We start from the raw sequence: 22,057 nt of genomic DNA on the forward strand, positions 1-22,057 counted from the left end.
ATTTAAACCCATGCCTGTATATTAGGAATCAGCTGCTACAGGGGACTGTGAACAGCAGCCTCCAGCAGCGAGCTGTGAAAGGCACTCCCTGTGTTATCCAGCTAATGACGAGTGTGTTGGAGATACAGTGACGCCTGTATCGTCGCGAGGTTTCCATGAGGGTAAAAAACAGATCTCCAATCAGCTGACTGCAGCATGACAGTGTGTGAGAATGTGAAGAATGTGCTGATCCCATGTTGCTCGCACCCCTGACCTGACCCCCCCCCCCCGCCCACCCCGCCCACCCCGCCCACCCAGCCAGCCAGCCAGCCAGCAACAAAACAGTCCTGTTGTTTTGAAGGCCTTTTAATGTGCGAAAGATGAGAGCTTTCTGTGCAGATACCAAAAGTCAAGTCAGGTCCAGTCACTCAGAACGTGTATTTATGCTTTCAATACAAATAGAAAGCTGGTAGTGGTGAGGATAAATATCACACCCATGGCACATCTGGGTTTACAATACACTTTCACACTCAGCCACTCACAACATCAACAAGTGACCACAGCTGTTTTTCCCAACATTACAGCCAAGTCAGACATTGTCCTTGGTAAGCTTTTGATTATTTCGGCTACCGGTTGAATTCTCACTTTCACATCTCCTTACTGATGGGAAATATTTTGTAAAACCTCATGTAGAGATGGGAAAACGGTCTCCTGTTCTGTGGGATTATACAGCATGCTACGATCACAGGAAACCGGTCACACCCCAAATGTTCCATAATTTTGGCAGCACAGTGCGTCACCCTCTCTACTGTTATGCAAACTGCTCACCTAAAATAACACTACATGACAAACCTGTTTATCGTGTACAGGGAAGTTGGATGAACGTTTTGCCAAGCAGAATTATACCTGCCAGCAAAAGCTTCATGAGCAACGGCTCTGTAATTTCCCTGTGCACAGTCAGGTTTTTCAAGGCTATGAATCAAGGCTATGAATCAAAACAGTTAAATGTCAACTAAAGGTTGCATGCTGCCCCACAGTGGTAGGGAGAAGGAAGTACAGCCGAAGAAAAAGATGCAACACAGGACGCTGGACAGATTTATCAAGCATCCCTTTTATTAACATCGCCTGTTACAAAAAGAACAAAATCTTCAGTGTTAATGAACTTAGCAACAATATAGCGAGTGTTGATTACAGATGATATGGGACGCTTATTCCTAGAGTAGTTTGCAGAAGGATTAAAAACCTCTACACTGTTGACCTGGCCTTCTCCTTCCACAGCCAGGGTCACAGGCTTCCTTCTCTCTGGAGCTGCAGTACAGACTTGACTAAAATATGTCCATGCATCTCCATAGTTACAGTCACGTAGTGACCCTTCGGATATGCCGAGACCCCTTTTGATCTCCCTCCTCCCACCCAATACTGAGCCAAGGTATGCATGGAGCTATGAATTCATGAATGCACGATGAACCACAGTTTGTTTTCTGGTCAGGAGGCAAACAGATCAACAACATAGTGTATTTCAGCAGGTCCTAACTGGTACATTTAAACAATACATATCTTTAAGTTAAGAAAAAAAGGACTGAAAACCCAAAGTTTGTTTCATCAAGTTGGAAATTTGTATCACTGCCCTCTCTTGACATATAACAACAAAAACTACTGTAGTATTCAAAAAGGATTTCATTTCATTGAAAAATACAGGTGTTTTAAACAGAGGAATGGTTGCCACGCAGTTTAATTTATGCTGGATGTCATTTTTAAGTTTAGAATACAAATCAACTGGCGATGCTGCTGAAAAAAGAGGAATGTGGTGGGAGTGGAGGAGTAGTGTGTTTTGGTACAGTGTCTGGAGCGTTTGGAATTAACAGGAACCTCTGCCTGCACCCTTACGGCCGACAGTGAGACTGGGAGCGGTTTGCCGGCGCCTCGGCCAGAGTCAGTTGGAGGCTGCCTACAGTACAGGTGAGGTGACGGAGGTTGGGGAAAGAGGGTGGTTGGGTGTGACAGTATGGTGTGACGGTGGTAGTGAAGAGACCGAAAGGTCAAAGGTGGTCTCTGTAGTGCAGTCAGGGTGGCTGCGTGGGGGTCTGTCCTCCTCTCACTATACCACGGGCAGATCTTTGTCAGCCTCCTGGAGGAAAGCACATATGTAGACTCCACATTCAAATACACTGTTGCGAGTGGAAAGACTGCCATACTATAATATTTTATTGGGCTGTCAGAACAGCACAGTAACAGGCCTTACTTACCCCTTCCTGTCTCTTGGTGAGTTGCCGGCTAACGCCTTGTAGCAGCTGCTGCAGTTCTCTGACTGTTTGGTTCAGTCCTGCACTCATTTTCTCCTTTCTGTCAATCTCTTCCTGTCAGACCCACAATATTTGGTTTAGAACTCAATGTAACCACCTAATTACCATACATGCAGAGACATACACCACCAACTGTTAACCCATACTGCCCCAGGCTCTTACTCTCTGTGACGACAGACTGCTATTCTCTATCAGGTCATCAGCGTTGTCCGTCACTTTTGAGAGCTCCCCCTGGATCAGATCCAGAGACTGCTGGGCCTGGATTAAGGACAAGAAAGTTCCACTTGTTAACAACGTGGCCTGGAGTTGTACCCATAACAGCAGTGTAATAAAATATAAACTAGTATCCTTACCGTGTACAGGTCACCAGCCACCTTTTGCCTCTCGTTCTCTTCGGTCTCCAGCTTGGACAGAGACCGAGTGAGGTGGGTTTTCAGCTGGAATCAAAACAGACACTCAGCACATGCTCTATACCACATAGCTTTCCAGGCACACCTGTGAATCCCATTTATAATTTAACACAACATGTACACAAAGAGCATTTATCCAGTGCCAACATTGCCTGCATTAACACATTAAAGTGCTCAACATTTGCACAGATCTAACAGTTTCGCTTGTCCTACTTACTGCAGGCCATGTTCAAACCAATAATAGCACGGTGTTGGTGTGGGCATTTTGCTACAGGTACTAGTGAGAAGATGTTTCACGATCCAGGAAGTCCAGTTTGCGTAATACATTCATGTTTTAAGGCTCATCAGATGCCATAATACTGCACATAGGTTTACAATACCTAATAAAAGGAATTTACAACTCTGAAAAGTTATACAACCAACAGTATAATTATATCATTCGGCTTACAAAGTAACCTATCAGGAGTATGCACTTGTGCGTACCATATCGAGTGGTGCAGGAATGAGTCCCAAAAACCCGGAAATGAGTTAGTATTTTAGCATTTCCGGTTCCCTCGTCTAGAATCAATGGGTTTATGGTGAGATTCTGAAATGAGGTCTGTGGTTAACACAGGCTGAAGAGATTTTAACGTTTATGTTCTACGACATAAAATATGTCAGTAAAATTCCACTTGTGAATTTTGAAGCTTTTACGTGTCTTAAAAAAGGCGATTGCGAACAGGTGGCTAAATGAGACTACTAAACGTCATCACGCCGAACACTAATCCGCCTTTAGCTTAGTGGTGGTGACGCTGAAGTCATGTGACCGTGGTGTAGTTCGTTTATAGCCTAACGTTAACTTTTTACTTGCATTTACTCTTCAAATATCAGAAAAGTGGTGTTCATTTGTGAAGATTATCTGGCTGAACAAAACGTGAAAGTATCATAAATGTGTGTTTGTCACAGAGTTTATTTTCTGCAATAATCCAAAATGCCAATGGAGAAACCCCATTGGCATTTTGTCAAGGGAACCTGTGCGATTCTAACTTCTTGGTTGGCTTACAAAAATACGTCATCCCTGCAGCACTTTATAGGCAAATACATTGACACAATCCTGTGTCGTTTTTTTGTTGTAGTTGAAGTCCTCATTGTAATTAATCAGGAGGCTACGTTTTTGACGGTGCTATAGTCGGTCTGAATGCAGCCAATATAGTGTCAAAGACTACGGACTACTAACACTTCACAAAGACCAGAGACAGGTGTCCAGTCAGTGACATTATGGCAAGACAAAGTCTACGAGACTAACAGACAGACAGATAAGGTTTGTGAGAAGACTAAAGCGGGTATAATAGTGTGCAGTTCAAGGTGTAAAGTAAAAGTATAAAATAGAGCATATTTTTGGACTCTGCAGAAGGAAGGCAAGTCGAAGACTAGTAAGCCATGTGTTAGATGCCTGACAAGGCAAAGTGAGATGAAGTGGAGTGCCAGCGTAGAGAAAGGAGAGTTAGTCTTATAAGTATCAGAAAGTGTGAAGGTGAGTCGTCACTCTCAACCTCTGATTTTTGCTAATTTGCAAAGTCACATTTCATGGCTCCTAAAATCAGAGAAGATATTCTTGCAGGTTAAGGGTTGAGTAAGCACGTTCACTGAGGTTATGGATGATGACCCACAGTAGCAGAAGATGGAGAACGCTGTCCCGTAGCAGTAAGTTTAGAGCCACCGCTGAGTGCAATAAGGGAGAGGTTTTTAAAAAAGGAGCTCTAGCTAGAGGGGGAGCACCGCTTACCAAAGTCAGCTCCTCATTCTGTCTGATAGCCTCAGTATATGAGCCATCAAGTCTGGTCTGCAATTCAGTCAACAGATCTTTGAGCTGAAATTAAGTTTGACATGATGTGTTTAATGGGAGTCTGGGATAGTCGGTCCAGGACAGCACTACTGGAACACAGTCTACACGCGCAGTGATACCAGCTGATAAGACATCTACCAAAGGGAATGCTCTCACTATTTAGCAGAGCTGTTTAGTGATAAATAGAGTACAGGATCCTGTTGTGCAAATCAGTCTATTAAGTTAGTCTGGGAAGTGGTGTAACTAAGTGAAGCGTGTGTGCTTACAATTCAACGATATTTAATGTCTGTGTTGTGTGGATTTCATACGCCCCAAATAAACAGGATGTCAAAAAACATCAAAACACGCCATGAACATGACAGTGACACACACAACAGAAGAATGAATACTATGACATGACTGAGGATCACAAGGGTGAAGGAGTCCTGTTTCTACTCACCTCTCTGACCTCTGTTACATAGGTGGCGCTCTCCTGCTCCGCCCTCTCCAACTCGGACTCCAAGTGCTGCTTTTCTCTTCTAAGCTACGGAGCACAACAGAGGTTCGGAGATACTTGTGAGCCAGACAAACACAAGTCAAAATGGCAGAATGTTTAAACTACAATAAGACTTAGAAGAAATGTTATGAGTGTTAGTTTGAGATGTGCGTTTCAAGTGGACTGACGTTTTCCAACTCTGCTCCATCAGTTAGTCTCTCAATATCTTGCTCCAGAGCTGTGACTTTCTGGCCCATCTAAGGGAAAAGACAAAAGAATGATGCAATAAAGAATGATGCAATGAAACGCATACGTTGCAATATATCACCTCAGTGATTTGGTATTCAATCTGGGAGTTGTTTCCTGCTAAACCTGAACACACACCTCTCTGAGCTCTCCCTGCGATACCTCCAGCTTCACCCTCCAGCGAGACTCCTCCTGCTCCACGCTGTTCTGGAGGCGCTGCAGGATGCCCTCCTGTGGATGCAGCAGGAATGACAGCTCAGTTTGGAGAGAGACACGTCAGTATGGAAGCACTCGTTAAAAAAAAAAAAAAAAACTCATCTCACCGTCTCCGCCAACACCTTCTTGTACGTCTCACAGTCTTTCTGTAGAATCCTTTGGGCTTCCTCAGCTTCTTTCAGCTTCTCAGCCAGCTTTTAGCAAAACAGAAAGAGAGAGTAGTATTTGTTGTTATTAAAAGATGTCTTCAGTTTAAGAGGAAAGATGTTCAAATTTACATTTCCGCTTTATTTACCATAGCGTCCCCTGATGCAGGGTTGGATTGTGCAGTTGGGATTTCAGCTACTGCCCCCTCAAATCTGTGGAGCCACTCCTGATGGTTCTGGTGGAAAGAGTAGATGAAGAGCAAAGAGAAACATCACAACACAGGAGGAGATGAGTAAGAGGGGTATGGAGGTAAACATCCAATATTACCCATACCTGCTCACTGGGCAGAGGCACAAGGGGCAGAAGTCTGTGCAGAACATCTCGACACTCGGCCTGACACATTGCCAGTGCTGTCTGGTTCTCCTACAAGGCCATAGGTTGGGGGAAAAGAGGAAAAAAGAGAAAAAGAGAGGAGAGGAGATTGAGCACCGACTGTTCAAATAGTTCAGTCACTTCGAAGACAAGGTCCAGTGGTCATCAGATATCAGCAGATATGACCACCACCTTTCCTTCTTCCTCATTCTACTCTCCATGCTTTTAAAACCAGTCATCATCCACGTCATCCATCGAGCCGCTCCAATCAACGTCACGGGAATGATTCACTTGACATAATCTTAAATTATAATTCCAGAGCATTAGGATAAACGCTGTCTCACTCCTACTTCCAATTACCCTAAGAACACATCAGCATCTTTCAACAGGCCACACCTACACCAAGTGTCAGCAACCTCAGATTCAGAGCACATCACATGCTTCAGTTCTCCTGCAACCACAAACACATCAATCTGCTTTCATGAAATTGTACAAAGTACCTTGAAACTCTTCAATAAATAAAAAGGTAGCTATCAGTCCTCCCACAATGGGCTAGCATCATGCACTGTCACTCTGAGGCCTGAAGGGAGAACGTATGCCAAGCGTTAGCCAGCTGGCGCTCTAACCACTATTCACATTAACACACCGTGTCACAAGGCAGCTCAGAGACGAGTGTATGGAGCTGAATGCAACCAGCGTGCACTGACGGTACACAACAGCTGCCAAGGAACTCCCTGGCTCAGCTCTGAGAAGGTGCTTTCTACTGTACTCGGATGGCAGAAGAGCAGCTGCTATGCTGATGGTTCAGCATGTACCCTTTCCTGACGTAGGGGGAGGAGGGCAAAAATATATACGCTCACTGTAACTGTTAATAGACCAGCTATCTGGTAGCCCACTCTATGTCTACACGAGGGGATCCGCCGCTACAAGAAATATACTGGAGATGTTACATTCAGCTACACAATGATCTTTCAGATATGAGTGCGAAGCATTGAGAAACATAAGGCCACTGTTTTGAATGATCACACTTCCTTTAAAAAGAATAAGCTAGAGCTGCAACAATTATCGATTAGTTGTCAACTATTAAATTAATCGCCAACTATATTGATAATCAATTAATCTGTCTGAGTAATTTTTTTAAGGAAAAAAAAGTCAAAATTCTCTGATTTCAGCTTCTTAAATGTGAATATTCATTGTTTTTTTCACGTTCCTCTATGATAGTAAACTGAATATCTTTGAGTTGTGGACTAAACAGGATACTTGAGGACATCATCTTTGCATTGGGAAAAAAATATCCACATTTTTCACCATTTTATAGACCAAACAACTAATCAATCAATTGAGAAAATAATTGACAGATTAATCGACAATGAAAATAATCTTTTGTTGCAGCCCTAGAATAAACTGCATTACAAGTGAAGTGAATCAAACAGTTTTTCATTGATTGATTAACTGGTGATATTGACAGTACGGATGTCACAAAGCAGAATGGGGGGGAAAAACATGCTAGAAATGAGTCACATGACAGAAAGACAGGAAGCAGCAAAAATGATTACCATGAATCTCAATCTAATGACATCTAATGAAACAATTTCTAGGTCACTGCACACTCATTTCCAAGCATCAACCTGAGCTTTGGCCAGGGTGAAATATTCTATATGTTTCAGAGCTTAAAGCAAAACCAATATTTGTTAAGTTAATAAAGATTCGCAAGGGGAGTAGCGTAGTTCAACAGCTCAACACGATGCCAATTGAGGGCAAACAGAGGGGAGGGGCGAGAGTGAGGTAAATGAGTATGCAGCTTTTTTATGGATGATGGCGAAAAAGAAATCGCACTGGATCAATTATGGCAAAAAACAGCATTTTTGGGGGGGAGGATGCATCAGATTGGAACTAGAGTGAAGGAGACTGAGGTGGGGGTGTCGAACCTTGACAGCTTTGCTGAGTTTTCCTTGAAGCATGGACTCGGTGGCTGACAGTGCGTCCATTGCACTCCAGTTTTTCTCCCGAAGCTCCTGTTTTGAGTCAGTTCCAGAGAGATACTACCTTCAGTTCAGCCTCAGGAAAAATGCATTCAGTGACGCTCATATAAAGACTGGTAGAGTAACAGAACAAACCAAATGCAAATTTGCTACACTCTGCTTTTCACTCATGCTCCAACCGCTAAAAATAAGTATGAACAAATCGCCTCGAGAGTCCCAGTCTCGCACCTCGTGTGGGTAAAAGCAAACATGCACAGTACGCAAGATATGTATTGTAACAATGTTGTGTGAGTACTTTCTATTCAAATTAAGGTAATAATGCCTGGAGATATATACGGTAGATGCAAAAATGAAAAAAATCCACATACATATGCTTTTCAATTCAAATATGACTTGAAAATAAAAAGGTAGGCGAGTTTCTAACGCTCTGAATCACCCACAAGCACAGACAAGCTTGCTGACACAGTCAAGGCCAATGGAGAGCATAACAAGAGTAGGCTGGAAGCCCCTGTTATGTAACGTTCAGCTTAAGCAATCCAAATCAAAATAGACATCTGTACTGATGTGTACAATCATGTTGAGAACACAACCTCAGCTAAAGAAAGCTCTCCGTTCAGTGTAAAATGAACAAAAAAAGCAAAATAAGTGGGACTAAGTGGCAGTGGAGGAAGTATGGATGTATGCGGTGTGCTATTCCAGTGTGAGGGGAGTGTTTTGGGGTACCACACAAGGGGGAGGGGATGATGCCTCGCAGGGCTAGACCAGAGCAGTTACTGGTGTTATACAGTTCAGGTCATCGCTGGAGGAAACCTACATTGTTCTTCTTCCTATGAAGCTCCAGGGAGTCCCTCAGCTCGGCCAGCTCACCCTGCAGTTCTGTGACCTGCTTGTCCTTCTCTGACAACCTGATAGACAACAACATAACCACTCATTATGTTACGGGTCCTTTAAAATGAAAAAGGCATATGAAATTAAGGTATGTCACATGGCATGCACCATTACTCACGCTGTAAGAAGCTCTGGGCTTGGCACTGCTGTTTGGGACTGCTATTTAAGGAGGGGAAAAAAGAATTTGTTAAAACGAGGACTGACGCTCATAACAAAAGACAACAATTCAAACAAGAACAGTTTTTTTTTTTAATTATGCTTATTTGGTAAAATCTTTTATACCTAAACAATTCTTCCTGATTCAAACCAAAGGATATGTCACACTTGCACTATTCTTTGAGACCGTTCCTCACCTGTTGATGCATCTGCTCCACCTGCTCACTCAGCTCCGTAGTCCTTATCTCCAGCTCAGCATGCAGCATCTGGATATGTTGGTCCTTTGCTGCTAGTCTGTGGATCAGGTGTGCTCATCATTAGTCTGATGTGTAAAGGCAACGCTATACGACTACATGTTGAAGTGGGGGGGGTTAACTTACTCAGTCTGGAGTTCATGGAGCTGGGTCCCACAACTGGCCAGCTCTTCTGGCATCTCCATCTGTCTCAGCTGCTCCATCTCTGCCTGCAGGGCTGCCAACTGCTGCTCCAGACCCTGCGAGACAAAGGCAGCTTTAAACAAGAGCTCAAAGTAAGACAATACAACATGAACAATATGAGGAAGAGCACTTGAAATGTGCAATCCCGGTATTTCATTATTACGAGAAAAGCCCACACCTCAACTGCCTTCTCTCTGGTGGAGCTGCCGTCTTGTGCCGTCTGTAGACTCTCCTCCAGTGATTTTAGCTTCACATCCTTCTCTTGGATCCTATAAAGTAAAGTGAAACAACGGTTCCTAATATAGAACAGTTTGACGTTGCACAGAATCTGCTGATTGTTAAATAAAAAATGATATATGCGGCAAGAGGACATATAACAATACACAGCCTGTCGTGCCAGCGGAGAATTACTCAGGGGTGTGTCTAGGGAGTGGCCTGGAGTGCCAGGAGGAATTAGTTTTGATACGGTTACAGTAGAGTGACTCGTGGCCTTTGGTCTCATAACATGTAATTATGGAATGCATCAGTTGCTCTGTATCTCAGCTAGTAGGCAAAGACTGTTGACTGTTGTTATGGAAAGTACAGTTAGTGTTATTCTGTGTGTCTTTGTGCGTTGTGGACGGGGTTGGGTGATCATAATACTATGTACTATGACATTTTCATGATCCCAAACTTACTTGCTCTGGAGCTCTTCCACTATCGACTCTGATGATGCCTGTGATAAGCAGAAAGACAATTTAAAAAGGAATAAGTACAGAATAAGGTGGAGAAAACACAGCTTTTAGGAAAGATTTCAGACAACTCACCTTTTCTGCTATCTTTCTCATAAGGGCCTCCGTTTCTTGTTTTAGTGCCTCATTTTCTTCTCTTACAGCCTGCATCAGGGAGAGAAATTAAAGATTTTTCGCCCATTAGGGTTTGTGATTACTAGGCAAGCAGTGAAATGCAGAGTCACTTAAAGCTTGCTGACTTCAGTCAAATGTGGGTGAGGCAGCACAAGAGAAAACAAAATACCTTGAGCTCTTCCTCCTTGTTGGCCACCTCTATCAGCCCCTTCTCCAGCAGGTCCTCCACGGTTTTCATGTTGTCCTCCTTCTCCCGGACACTGGGTAAGAAGTTTTAAAAAAAGGTCATTGAGTTATTCCTTATGGCTCATTAGTAACAAGCCTAACCAGCTATTCAAAATATGTTCCAGTTTGCACACACACCTCATCTGGAACTGGTCCAAAGCCAGTTGGGAGGCAGTCTGCATGGGGAGAGTCAAACAGAGAGGGTGTGTCAAACAGAAGAACATACAAGTACATGGGGTCCTTTTCAATTTGTCAAAGTACATGACTAACCTGATCAGAAATCTGTGCCTGCAGATTCTGAACCTCTGCCTTCAGAGACATGTTCTCATTGTGCAAGGCCTGCAGAGGAAAAGACGGGAAACAGAGAGGACACTTATCATGGCAAGACGATACAGGATCTGACAGCAATACTTTGAGCAATGGCATAGCACTCAATTCTGTCTGAGGTTTATAAAACCGTGAAATAAATGATATCCATTTGGCATCGGAACCCAAAATATCTGCAAATGTGAACCAACATGCCCTCTCTCTGGCAGGGACATTGGTATTCAATCCATATTTCCTCTCAACACAATGATAGGCCTCAAACTTGTTTACCAAATTCCAGCAGACTTATGTACCTATGCAATGTTAACATAAGAAGCTGTAGATGAAGCACTCTTGCGACTATACCTGCATGTTAGTTTCTCTACCAGCCCCACTGCTCCTCTCAGCATTTAGAGAATCCTCCAGACTCTTCCTCTGCAACTCCTTATCGGCCAATCTGAACAGAACAGGGGAAGAGTTGGGAGAGCACATGAGGAACGGCTCAACGGTATCACTTGTAATGCGGTCACTATGTCTGAAAAGGCCAAAAATGTTTCTTACAGCTTCTGTAGCTCCTCCATGTGAGAAACATGGGTGACCTAAATGAAAAGAAAATACATCTTATTAGCCTAAATGCAAATAGCTATGCATCTTTTTCTTACTAAACATAAGGAAATAAGGTTAACCCATATACCTGTGAAGAGATCTGGGCCTGCAGGGACTCATTCTGGACTTGCAGGGTCTCGCTCTGGACCTGAAGACCTGTGTTTTCATTCACGAGGTCCTGTTAAACACAGACTCTATTAGTGTATACGAGAAGTGTGTGTAGATCCAATTCAAGAAAAGAAGTACTATAAAATAGACTTTGATGATTTTGGGTATGAAGTTGTGGCGGCTTACCTGAACCCGGGCTTGCAGCGAGTCATCAGGCATACTGTGCTGGGACATCTCCATAAGCTCCATCACTCTCTGCTCCAGCCGCTCTTTGGAAACCATGGCTTCAGTCAGGCTGCCATGTAGCGTCTGGATCTCCTTGTTCTTGTTGTTCATCTCAGTCTCCACTGACAACAGCTGGCCGTGAAGCTCTGCACCCACACATGCACAGACAATCAGTTGCTGAATGTAACTTGACGATTCACTTTTAGATTTACTTTTTACTAGAAGTAACAAGTGAAAGTATCACATTTTTTTTTGCATGACATATTTTATCACCTTGCTTTGAGGCCTGAAGTTTCTCTCTCTCAGCATTTACACTGTGGAGGAAATTCTGCAGTTCTTCCCAACGTCGCTTAGCATCCTGCAGTTGGGCCTGGAGATGGAGATATACCCAATTTAGTGAACAGTTTTCACCCACACATTATTATAGAAAATGAGTGCTGTAACACCACACTACAGAGGGTAAACTAACAAATGACATCCATCAATCTTCTTTCCTCGCACTGGCAGTATCATTACTATAGGATCAATGGCGGAGGTTGATTTGCCTTAAGGCAATCTGTAAGCCTGTGATTCCAACGTCTCTTTTTCCTCAAGAATTCAAACACAGCTTTGCATCTGCCAAACCAAGTTAATGGAATTCAAATTACAAAACATCTCGTAGACGTTTTAATTGATTTTTCTAGTCTGTGCAATAGAGAAAACCAATGTTCTGTCATCAAAATCTCAACTCTTGGCGTGGCTCTTAGGTTCTTTGCCGAGACTCTTCTGTGTCGAGCCAGCAACTTAAACTTTCATCTTTGATCGTTGTCGATGAAAAGACAGGAAAGGCTGATCTGGGTGTCTCGCAGGAAAAGTGTTGTTCATACACAGCACAAAGCCTCCAACATTCCAGCTTCCCAAGCCAACACAATCCTCCCATCCCAGGTTATATTTCCCACACCCCTCCCTCCCTAGGACTTCCACTACAACGTCCTCCCATTTCCTCGGCAATGCTGCCACACCCGCTAACCAGATTTGAAGCTGCCCAGGTCCAGGTTTTGGCCCAGGTTTTTTACAGCTCAGTTCATTTTTGTCTCGGCTGGGGAAACCGAAGCACAGGCTAAATAAACACATTGTGCATCTGGATTAGCGTACCTCCAGCTGGGACACGTTCTGCTTGTAGTTGACCTCCAGTGACTTCCTCTGGTGCTCCTCCTGCTGCAGCTTGCTGTTGTTGTCTGCCAGCTCTTTCATCAGACCGGCGTACTCAGAACGCAGCTTGTTCAGCTCTGCTGAATTCCTATCAAGCAACACACGCACAAATGAGTGAAAATGGTTGATGGGGCATTACTGTGGGATGTTGTTAATGAATCAAACTACTAATAGCCTGTATGATGCATTTTACATTGTTTAACTGTGCATACAGATGGACTTCTTAATGAGAGCAACACAGGCAGAAAAAAAAATGGAGGATAATGTAGAGATCAGAAGTCTGAGCTAAAATGCAAAGACAATGAGCTGAAATTCTAATGTGAACTGGATGACTAGGATTGTTTCACCAAGATGAGCAGATAAGACATGTATAAGCTCTAGAGAGTGTGACCAGTGGGGGATCATCTTTTGCTGTGTAACACTGACTTGCTCTCCATCTGGTTGGTGGCAGAGCTGACTGCGTCCCTCAGGATGCCGTTCTCCTGCTGCAGTCGAGTGATCTGGCTTTCCAGCTGCTCCCTCACCTGCTGGAACTACACATAAACAAGAGGATTCAGTGTTGAGAAGAATGACAAAATATATGGGTTCCTTCACACTTTTTAAATTACAGATTTTTCCCCACAGTATTGATGATATACAGTGTTGTCTAATATGTAAGGGATAATGCCTGACGAGTTGTGGCCTCCCCGTCGTCCATTAATTCCTGATAATGGACACCTCGAAGGGCATTATCCTGCTTACACCATGGTCACTTGCCAAAAAAAAAAAAAAACTAAGATCATGAATTTATATTTTCATGCATTTTGCAACCAAAATCTGAAGTTTTTCACAAGCCATAACTCCTTTTCCCTGGTAATTCCTGAGGGTTTGCTAATACTTGGAACAATAATTACCATCCCATAAGGTTCTTATGTAATGGAAACATTGTACACTGCTCCAAAAGCCGATATTTCTAGACCACTCAGCTCATAGAGCCCTTTGGCTCAGCTACGAGCCAGAAGCTAATTCAAAGTAAATATAATTTGATAGTATGTTAAACAACAATACTAGCTAGCTATCCAGCCATGTCATTTTCCCCAAATCAATATCAAGAGTTTCACAAACAAATGAGGCAATGTGCCACAGCCTGAAGTAGCGAGTTGAATGGGATGTGAGATGATCGTCTACGTGGGGCAGTGTAACTTACTTCTTGCAGATTGTGTGTAGGATGAGGCACTGAAGGACTAACATTACAGAGCGTGTTGTAAATAAGACCATGGTATAAAATGTAATAACTGTTCTGATAATAAAACAATATAGGAAACAAGTGAACTAATGTCCAGACTTGTGCAAGAAATCAAATGAACCTTTATCTGCATGGTCTGGAGCTCCTGGTAGCTGCCTTGTGCTTTGCCCTGCATGCTACCCAGTTCTTTCTCCATGACTCCACGTTGCTCCCTCATCACGGCCTCCACCCGGCCCGTCTTTTGCTTCTCAACCTGAAGCTCCTGGCTAAGCTGTTTCACTTTGTCCTTGGCAATGGAAGCCTCCTCCTGCAGAGTTGTAAGAAGTCTCTCTCTTTCCTGTGCAGCTGGGTCAGGCCTAGCTGCAGACTGGTGGTGAGACATGTAACGTTAGAAAAAAGCATTGCAAGTCCAACTACAAATACCAGGTCTGCCAAATGCAAATAGTGTGAAATGTCAAAACATCCTAATTTATATGTATCACGTATTAATCTCACTTTCTGCCAGGCATCCAAGGCATTGGGGCTCTTCTCCCGGAGGAGAGCCATCACACTGACAGCCTCGGCCTCTGACAGAGCCAGGCTGGACAGACCAGACAGCAGCTCCTTCAGCTTCACCTCCGTGTTCTCTGTTAAAACATACAAGTTATGCATGTTATTATATAGCCGGACAGTAGATATGTGATAGCAAATAGAACCATGATCAGACTCCAGGTTTTTTCCCCTCTTACCTTTGTCCGTCTCATTCTTCTGTTTCTTGCCGCTCCCTTTGGATGGTGCATCATCGTTATGGCCTGCCTGGTGGTTGGCAGAAGCTGCAGAATCAGCCAGAACATGGGCTTCATCTACTGGATTTGAGAAAAACTAGTTTATTACAAGGTAACAAGTTCAGGCTTCGGTTTGAGCGCAAGTCCTTATATTTTAAAGAAATTGAGATATAATTTAGCATGAGGGACCATTGTGTCACCATTACCAGGCTCAGTCTTCTGCTTCTTGGCAGAGTTCTTCTTCTTGCCGCTGGTAGCAGGCGGGGCTGCACCGTCCAGAACTTTGGTTTCAGCCACAATGGGAGCTTCCTTCTTGACTGGAGCTGGAGCCTGCTCAGCCTTAACTTCTGGCTGCTGGTCATCCACTAGAACTTAAGAGGAATTCATTGAACAAAATAGTTAGCAATTTCAATCTTTTCCACGAGAAACTACGTAATAGACTCACTTATAACTGTACTCTTGACTACTCACCAGGCTCAGCTTTTTGTTTCTTCTTCTCCTTTTTCTTCCCAGAGATCTGAGGAGGTGTCTGAGCCTGAACAGGAGCCTGCGTGGCTTGGACCTGGACCTGAACCTCAAGCTGGGGGGAGGGAGGGCTGGACTGTTTGCCCGCAGCCAGAGGTGTCTCTGTCTTGCGGCTGATCGGCTTTGAGCCGTTCACTTCTGGTTCCTCAGAAGAAGCAGCTGCAGCAGCAGCAGCAGCAGCTGCAGCAGCTGCAGCAGCTTTAGCAGCCTTTTTTTCCTTCTTCTTTCTCTCCCTCAGACCAGCAGGAGCCTCAGGTGACACTGAAACAGGCACATTGGGAATAGGAATTGGTGGAGCAGGATCTGGTGTAGCCACCGGTGCAGGCTCCTCCTCTGCCTCCTGACTGGAGCTGTTGGCACCATCAGCACCATCAAAATCCCTAAGATCCTCTTCAGACTCTCCTCCACCTCCTCCTCCTCCGCTGGCACTCTCCTTCTTCTTGCTCTTCTTCTTTTCGTTCTTCTTACGGGTGTCTGGCTTGGATGGTGGTAGCTTGAGGTCACGTTTCTGCCTGGCCAGCACCTCGTCGTAGGAGGTTTCCTTCATGAAGAGCCAGAAGAAGAGGAACATGAGGGCGATGACCAGGGAAGGGGCCAGGATGAGCAGGTACTGAGAGTCGTAGATATCCACCGCCATTCTGAAGAGAACGAGAAAGACACAAGAAAAAAACAATGTTAAATTTAGGACACATGGCCACCACCAACAGTCTGGCATCTGCCAATATTTTCCACATACCGAATGTATGACATTAAGGTAATAGCTTTCTACCAATAAAGGTAACTTGTGAAGGCTGCTCAGATCCAGAGATAACAGGAACACAACAGCTACATTAATCTGTGATTTCATCTTCCTGCTCATATCCATCCAATACAAGTCCTGCTGTATATTAATATTAATTTGCAGATCAACCACTGCTGCCAGCCTGCGATGTATGAACTGGTGCAAGTATAAAATATGGGAGGTGGAGGTGTTGGTACATCAATGGTGTTGAGAGGGTGTGAGTGAGACTCTCTCACTCACACCCTGTCCTCTCTTAGTGATATGATCCAATTAGATAACACTACCCCCCCCCCCAGCTACACAGCTTAACATCCTCCCACCTTTAGGTTCATAGACAATAAGGTGTATGAAACACGGCTTGTTAAAAGGTGGTAAGAGCCTGATAGAAAACTTCACTCATGGCTTAAAAGGGGACAAAATAGGTCAGGAATATCAACTGGGCTAAAAAGAAGATGGCTCACTGACTGTCTCATTTAGTCACCTCACTCCTTTAGCTGCCACAAAAACATCAAGGTGGTAACCGAAACTCATATGAGGATGGATTTGCAAGAGGCAAAAATACACCCACATGTAAGTATCACCCGCTGAGGTCTGCTGCAGCTGCAGTTTGACCCCTTCAAGCCACATGGACGGGAGGTTCTTCTTCCATCGCAGGCAACGTTTACAGAGTCAAGAGGTCCTGAGACTTCATCAGTTTAACATCTGCCAAAGATATTCTTTGGAACTATGTTTTGTCTCCTCGAGGCTACATAGTAAGAATTAACCGGGGTGGAGACACAATGAATCACCAGAAGCCACGATAAACTAAACCAACTGTAAGCATTGTTGTCATTTCTGCCTGAGGAAATGACTGTATGGTGGATGTTAACATGAAGTGGACTGTGTATATCACTTAATGGAGTTACTCAGAAAAGTCTAAGAAAAACTCCAACACTGCCAAATATTTCAAGCAGCAAGCTTGCAGTTTCTCTTGATTTTCCTCTTATATGCTTGATTAAATCTTTTTTTTCTTGCAGCACATATTTTCTGTTTAATCAACCTGATTACAGCCCAGATGGCATGTTTGATGTAAAAATCACTGAGGTGGTGGTGCTGCAATTTTGTAAAAGGCAAAGTCAATAACAATGCTAACAATTCTGATAAAATAAACAGAACTCTTTCCAAACATCATCGCAGCTGGAGAGTAAGTCTTGCAAACTAACACAGAGCAATGCCTTGAGCAAATTTACGCACTTATTACAAAAATAAAAGCACTGTTATGAAAAACTGGGACAATTTAAGCCCTGGGTTATGGCAGCAGCATTGTGTTGTCAACAATACAGAGTGGCACAGAAAGTGAGTGACCTGAAGTGCTGCACAATTCCATCCTATGCCCAGGATCTGTGGCAGCAGTGTAGGAGTCAGCGTCGTAGAGCAGACCTCTTTAGTAATTTGGATTAAGCAGATTACCCATGATAATACATTTAAGAATAACTTTCCTGAGGACTGGCAGGCTTATCCTTATAGTGTGATGTTGACCCTGTTTCACTGCCACCTCGAAAACCTCTCATCACAACTTCCACACAAAATGTGCCAAGCCTGTTTTGATGAATTAATATTTGATGCATCTTCTTATTCTAAAAAAATATTTAGCCATTTAAGCACCCAGCTTTTCCTCTGAGCATAGGCTAAACTTAAACTTATTATATAACAGTTTTTGAAAAGCTTTGACTCTGAATACATCCGATTGGCAAATCTTATTAGCTGATTAGGAATGTTTCAGCCTATACATTTGATGCCTACACACTTCCTCTGCAGAGTTTGTATGGCATCTGTGTCAAAGAGCATGCATTCCTCCACTCTCCATATGCTACAGCTGGAGGCAAACTCAGAAAAAGATATGTTAACTGTGAGCAGAGAAATAGAATTCGGTATAGAGAGCACTGTGAAAACAGCAGTGTCAAAACCCGTACCATGATGAAAATCTTAGACTTTACTTGAGTTTTTTAATCTCCTCTCATCTTCTGCATAGTTTTCTTACCTGTGACCTCATCAGAAGATGTCATATCACAATGACAATACAGAAACCCCACACTAATAAGCAGCGTGACAAGACCAAAAAGGTTTTTCAGTGGCTTGGAGATTAGGACTGTCTAAACCCTGGAAATGAACCAACTAGGCCAAAGTTTTCTAAAACAAGACCAAAGAAAAGCCATAAAGAAGCCATAGTACATTATGTACTTTATACACACCACGGACAAATTGGGTAACAAGGTTTTAACTGTTAACTTTCAGTGGCTACCGAATCAGGAAATTCTTTGTTACGTCACATTCATTGTATGTTCCAGGAAACTCCCATGTCAGACCAAATGAAGCTGCGAAATAACTCTTAAAGCAACATTGGTTCTTGGCATGTTAAGTATGGGTGGAGTAAGTGGCGTAAAAGTTTGAAGCATGCTCGCTTTCTTTCAGTCCCAGGCCTCAGAGTGGAAGGTGCATGAGTGTCCCTGAGCCTTGTCCCAGCATCGAAATGAGCCCGGAGGACAAAGCCCTCTCGGGCTGTTGGCTCCCCGGAATCTAGCCACTTGGCTGGCCGGGCCTCCTGATTTGGCAGGCATGGAGAGAGAGGGAACTCCTGATAACTATCCGGCCCAAAACGCAGCACAGACGGTACTTGAAAACCAGGCCATGCAGCACTCTACACTTAATATCTTTAAGATGGCAACAATTCACTAAAAAGCTCATCAAAGGTCCAGGAAAGCACAGAAACTTGGGAGCTATTCAAGTGAACCATTTCTCTAGTCTGGTATACATTATATAGACCACAAGTGCAATTTACAACAGAAATTCTCCAATCAGATTTACACTAAGATGGTGCTAGTGCTTGGCAAAATGCTTGAAAAATGTTAAAATGACATAAAATTTCATATCAAATACTAATAATTTGTTTATAACTAACTGTATAAGTTCTGGAAGTGTAAAGGTCACTAAACTTGCAGTCTGTTACAGCTGTACAACAGATTTATTTTAGGCATGATTCCACACACACAAAAAACAATGAACTACGTTTACTCTCCAATGACGTACGTTTTATCAAAGAAGTTTCAATGAATGCAGGTAGTTAAAAAATGTAGATTAGAGTGATAGGTAAGACAATTGGGAGATATCTCTGTCTGAAGGATGACGGACTGATAATTTACCATTATCAGTACTGTATTCCGGTAATAACTTAAACAGAAAGTAGCAAAGTACACAATAGGGCTTCTGATTATAGTGGGAAAACACTAACAAATAAGTTATTGTTCTGAAATGGTATGTTCTTCCTGGTCAAGCTGCAACAAGTAACCTTGAGAGTGTGGTACATATTGAATCAAGAACAACAAAGACACCCTAGATAAGAGCTTATCTCAAGGAAATTGACAAAGATGCCAAGAAGACAGAGCTGACGCCATGCCACAAGACAGGAGAAGCTCAGAAATACCTTTACCTTTTACTCTAAGCCAAAGTTTCTCAAAGTGTGGCCAATGGGGGTGTTTGAAGGATTTCCAAGGATCTCCAGAACAGTACTTTCAGGTTCATTTAGTATTAAAGTTGGTTTAGAAACATCTAGAAGTCATTGGTGCTTAGAAGTCCCGAGGTGGAGGTATAAGCTGTGGGGTGATCGTGCTTTTGCTGTCGCTGCTCCTAAACTATGGAACAAGTTACCCCCCTGATATGCGCACTGTCCTAGTACTTTTTAAATCTAAGCTCAAGACTTTTTTTATTTAGATTTGCTTTTAATACCTAGTAGCGCTGTGACATTTTCCCTGTGCTTTTTATGTACCTTTTTTTATGATATGTTGTGTTTCTATTCCTGTTATTTCTTGATGTTAATGTAAAGCACTTTGGGTACCTTTTGGTTATTGTAAAGGGCTATACAAATAAATGTTGATTAATTGTGAGATTGATTGGGGGACACAGTGTACATTATTCACCACCTTATTGCAAATGTAGTGTTTATTTTAAGTAGCAAAAATAAGTTACAACACCAGGACTTGTCTTTGAATACAGACCATACCCATTTTAAATGACTGTTATTTAGAGGAACTTTAAGATATGTTGTTCTTATATATTGTTTCTTATATTTTTGGCTTTTATTGCCATAATCCTATGTATTTATATGGTTCTTATTGTAACTTGTCCCTCCAACCTCCCCATGCCTTTTAATATGTTTCCTTTGACTTAACTAATTATTGGTTGTCTGTTGTATGTATGGATTGGGAATGCTACAAATGAATTAGCCCCTTGGGGATAAATAAAGTTGTCTGAACTGAACTTGATGTCCAGCAAGCTTCCTCATAATTCAACAAGGAGCAGTTCACTATGATATGGTTGAGTACCAAATGTCCCAGCATGCTCAGTCATGTCTAATCGTCGGCCTTGTGCACACTACTGAATGGCAGCTGTTCTTTAAACCAAGAAAAAGGGCTGCATGTACAGGATACAGCCTGTAATCACAGAAATAGCAGACATGATCTAGCTAATATAGGTGTTAAATCTTCTTAGCTAGCTAGCTAAAGTCACACGTTTTAATCAAATGAACCAGGAAAGCGAAAGAAGAGGCACACATGGCTCAACTTCACCGACATGACTGGCAAAAAAAACATGTTTATTGAATAAGTGGCATGGCTACAAGTAGTTGTTATAACTAGTTATATCCATACAGGGAGAAAAAGGCCACTCAAGTTGGTCTCAGCAGCGTTATGAATGAGCTAGCTAACATTAAAGATAGCTCAAGTGACGTGAGCCAGGTACTAACGGCTACTAACGGCTACGGTTACTAACGGCTACTACCGGGTACTAACGGCTACGGTTACTAACGGCTACTGAAGGGTACTAACGGCTAGAAGAGCGATAAACCTGACCAGTAAAACACGTTAACCCAAGTTTATTCCTTTCCCAGCCCGTCCGGAGGCGTGGACATCTGCCCCCCTACAGGCCTCGTCTCTCTGGTTGACCCAGTCAGCCTCCCCTCTCTCCTGAAATCTGTGACCCGGTCTGCGGCTTCATTCTCCGGTTCTAGTCCTGAGGGCCGAGCCCAGGCCCGGGTAGTAAAGAGCTTAACTGCCACTAAACACCGGGCCCTTTTAAGGAATAAACACACGATGTCAAAGAGAAGTAGCTATAAGAACTGCGTTACCTGTAGCTTCAGTTAGCTGCTCCTTTAGCTGGTGGTGTTAATGGCGCTGGTTGTTCTGCGTTGACTCTGGCAGACTCCTGACTTCCCAGGGCAGCAGCTCCAGCCTGGCTTTCTTCTGCGTCTATCCGTCAGACTATCTGCCGTTTCTGGTCCGCGGGGGCGGGGTCATAGTCTGTAGTGATGTGTCGGTCAAGAACGAGCCGGTTCAAAGAGCCGGCTCTTTTAAGTGAACGATAAGAGCCGGCTCTTTTTTTTTTCTTTCTTTAATTAATTCAAGGCAGAATAATAGGACGATCTTTTCCGCGCCACGGGCACTCCATGCACTGACTGTGACTGAATGTTGTGTTAATGACGTCCGTGCGACCAATCAGGTGATGACAGACAATCAATCAACATCAACATTTATTTGTATAGCCCTTTACAATTACCAAAAGGTACCCAAAGTGCTTTACATTAACATCAAGAAATAACAGGAATAAAAACACAACACATCATAAAATCATAAAAAGGTACATAAAAAGCACAGGGAAAATGGCACAGCGCTACTAGGTATTAAAAGCCAATCTAAATTAAAAAGTCTTGAGTTTAGATTTACAAAGTACTAGGTCAGTGATAGTGCGTATATCAGGGGGTAACTTGTTCCATAGTTTAGGAGCAGCAAC

The 22,057-nt window shown here is 43.2% G+C and overlaps 1 protein-coding gene across 7 annotated transcripts; it reads right to left on the reverse strand.

Moving 5' to 3' along the window:
- Positions 1–1,070: 1,070 nt before the first annotated feature.
- ktn1 (kinectin 1) lies at positions 1,071–21,553 on the reverse strand. 7 transcript variants are annotated; one of them, XM_037796560.1, is made up of 35 exons: positions 21,396–21,553; positions 15,403–16,094; positions 15,138–15,296; positions 14,896–15,012; positions 14,663–14,793; positions 14,289–14,534; positions 13,369–13,475; positions 12,886–13,030; positions 12,025–12,121; positions 11,713–11,897; positions 11,507–11,596; positions 11,374–11,411; positions 11,179–11,269; positions 10,777–10,845; positions 10,645–10,682; positions 10,451–10,541; positions 10,243–10,311; positions 10,114–10,151; positions 9,615–9,705; positions 9,380–9,492; positions 9,197–9,293; positions 8,962–9,002; positions 8,770–8,860; positions 7,902–7,988; positions 5,935–6,024; positions 5,750–5,836; positions 5,562–5,648; positions 5,377–5,469; positions 5,181–5,249; positions 4,957–5,040; positions 4,458–4,541; positions 2,636–2,719; positions 2,445–2,540; positions 2,226–2,336; positions 1,071–2,107 (listed from the first exon to the last, which is right to left on the reverse strand). In XM_037796560.1, the coding sequence occupies exons 2-35, from the start codon at positions 16,091–16,093 to the stop codon at positions 2,078–2,080; spliced, it is 3,837 nt and encodes a 1,278-aa protein (XP_037652488.1). In that variant the 5' UTR covers position 16,094; positions 21,396–21,553; the 3' UTR covers positions 1,071–2,077. The 7 variants fall into 7 exon arrangements, with proteins under 7 accessions (XP_037652488.1, XP_037652481.1, XP_037652484.1 ...); XM_037796553.1 differs by having other exon boundaries at positions 5,562–5,650; positions 5,749–5,836; positions 14,896–15,009; positions 15,138–15,302; XM_037796556.1 differs by having other exon boundaries at positions 5,562–5,650; positions 5,749–5,836; positions 8,962–8,999; positions 15,138–15,302.
- Between the last annotated feature and the right edge of the window lie 504 nt (positions 21,554–22,057).

The sequence above is a fragment of the Sebastes umbrosus genome, chromosome 16 (genome assembly GCF_015220745.1).
Source record: "Sebastes umbrosus isolate fSebUmb1 chromosome 16, fSebUmb1.pri, whole genome shotgun sequence".
Taxonomy (NCBI): domain Eukaryota; kingdom Metazoa; phylum Chordata; class Actinopteri; order Perciformes; family Sebastidae; genus Sebastes; species Sebastes umbrosus.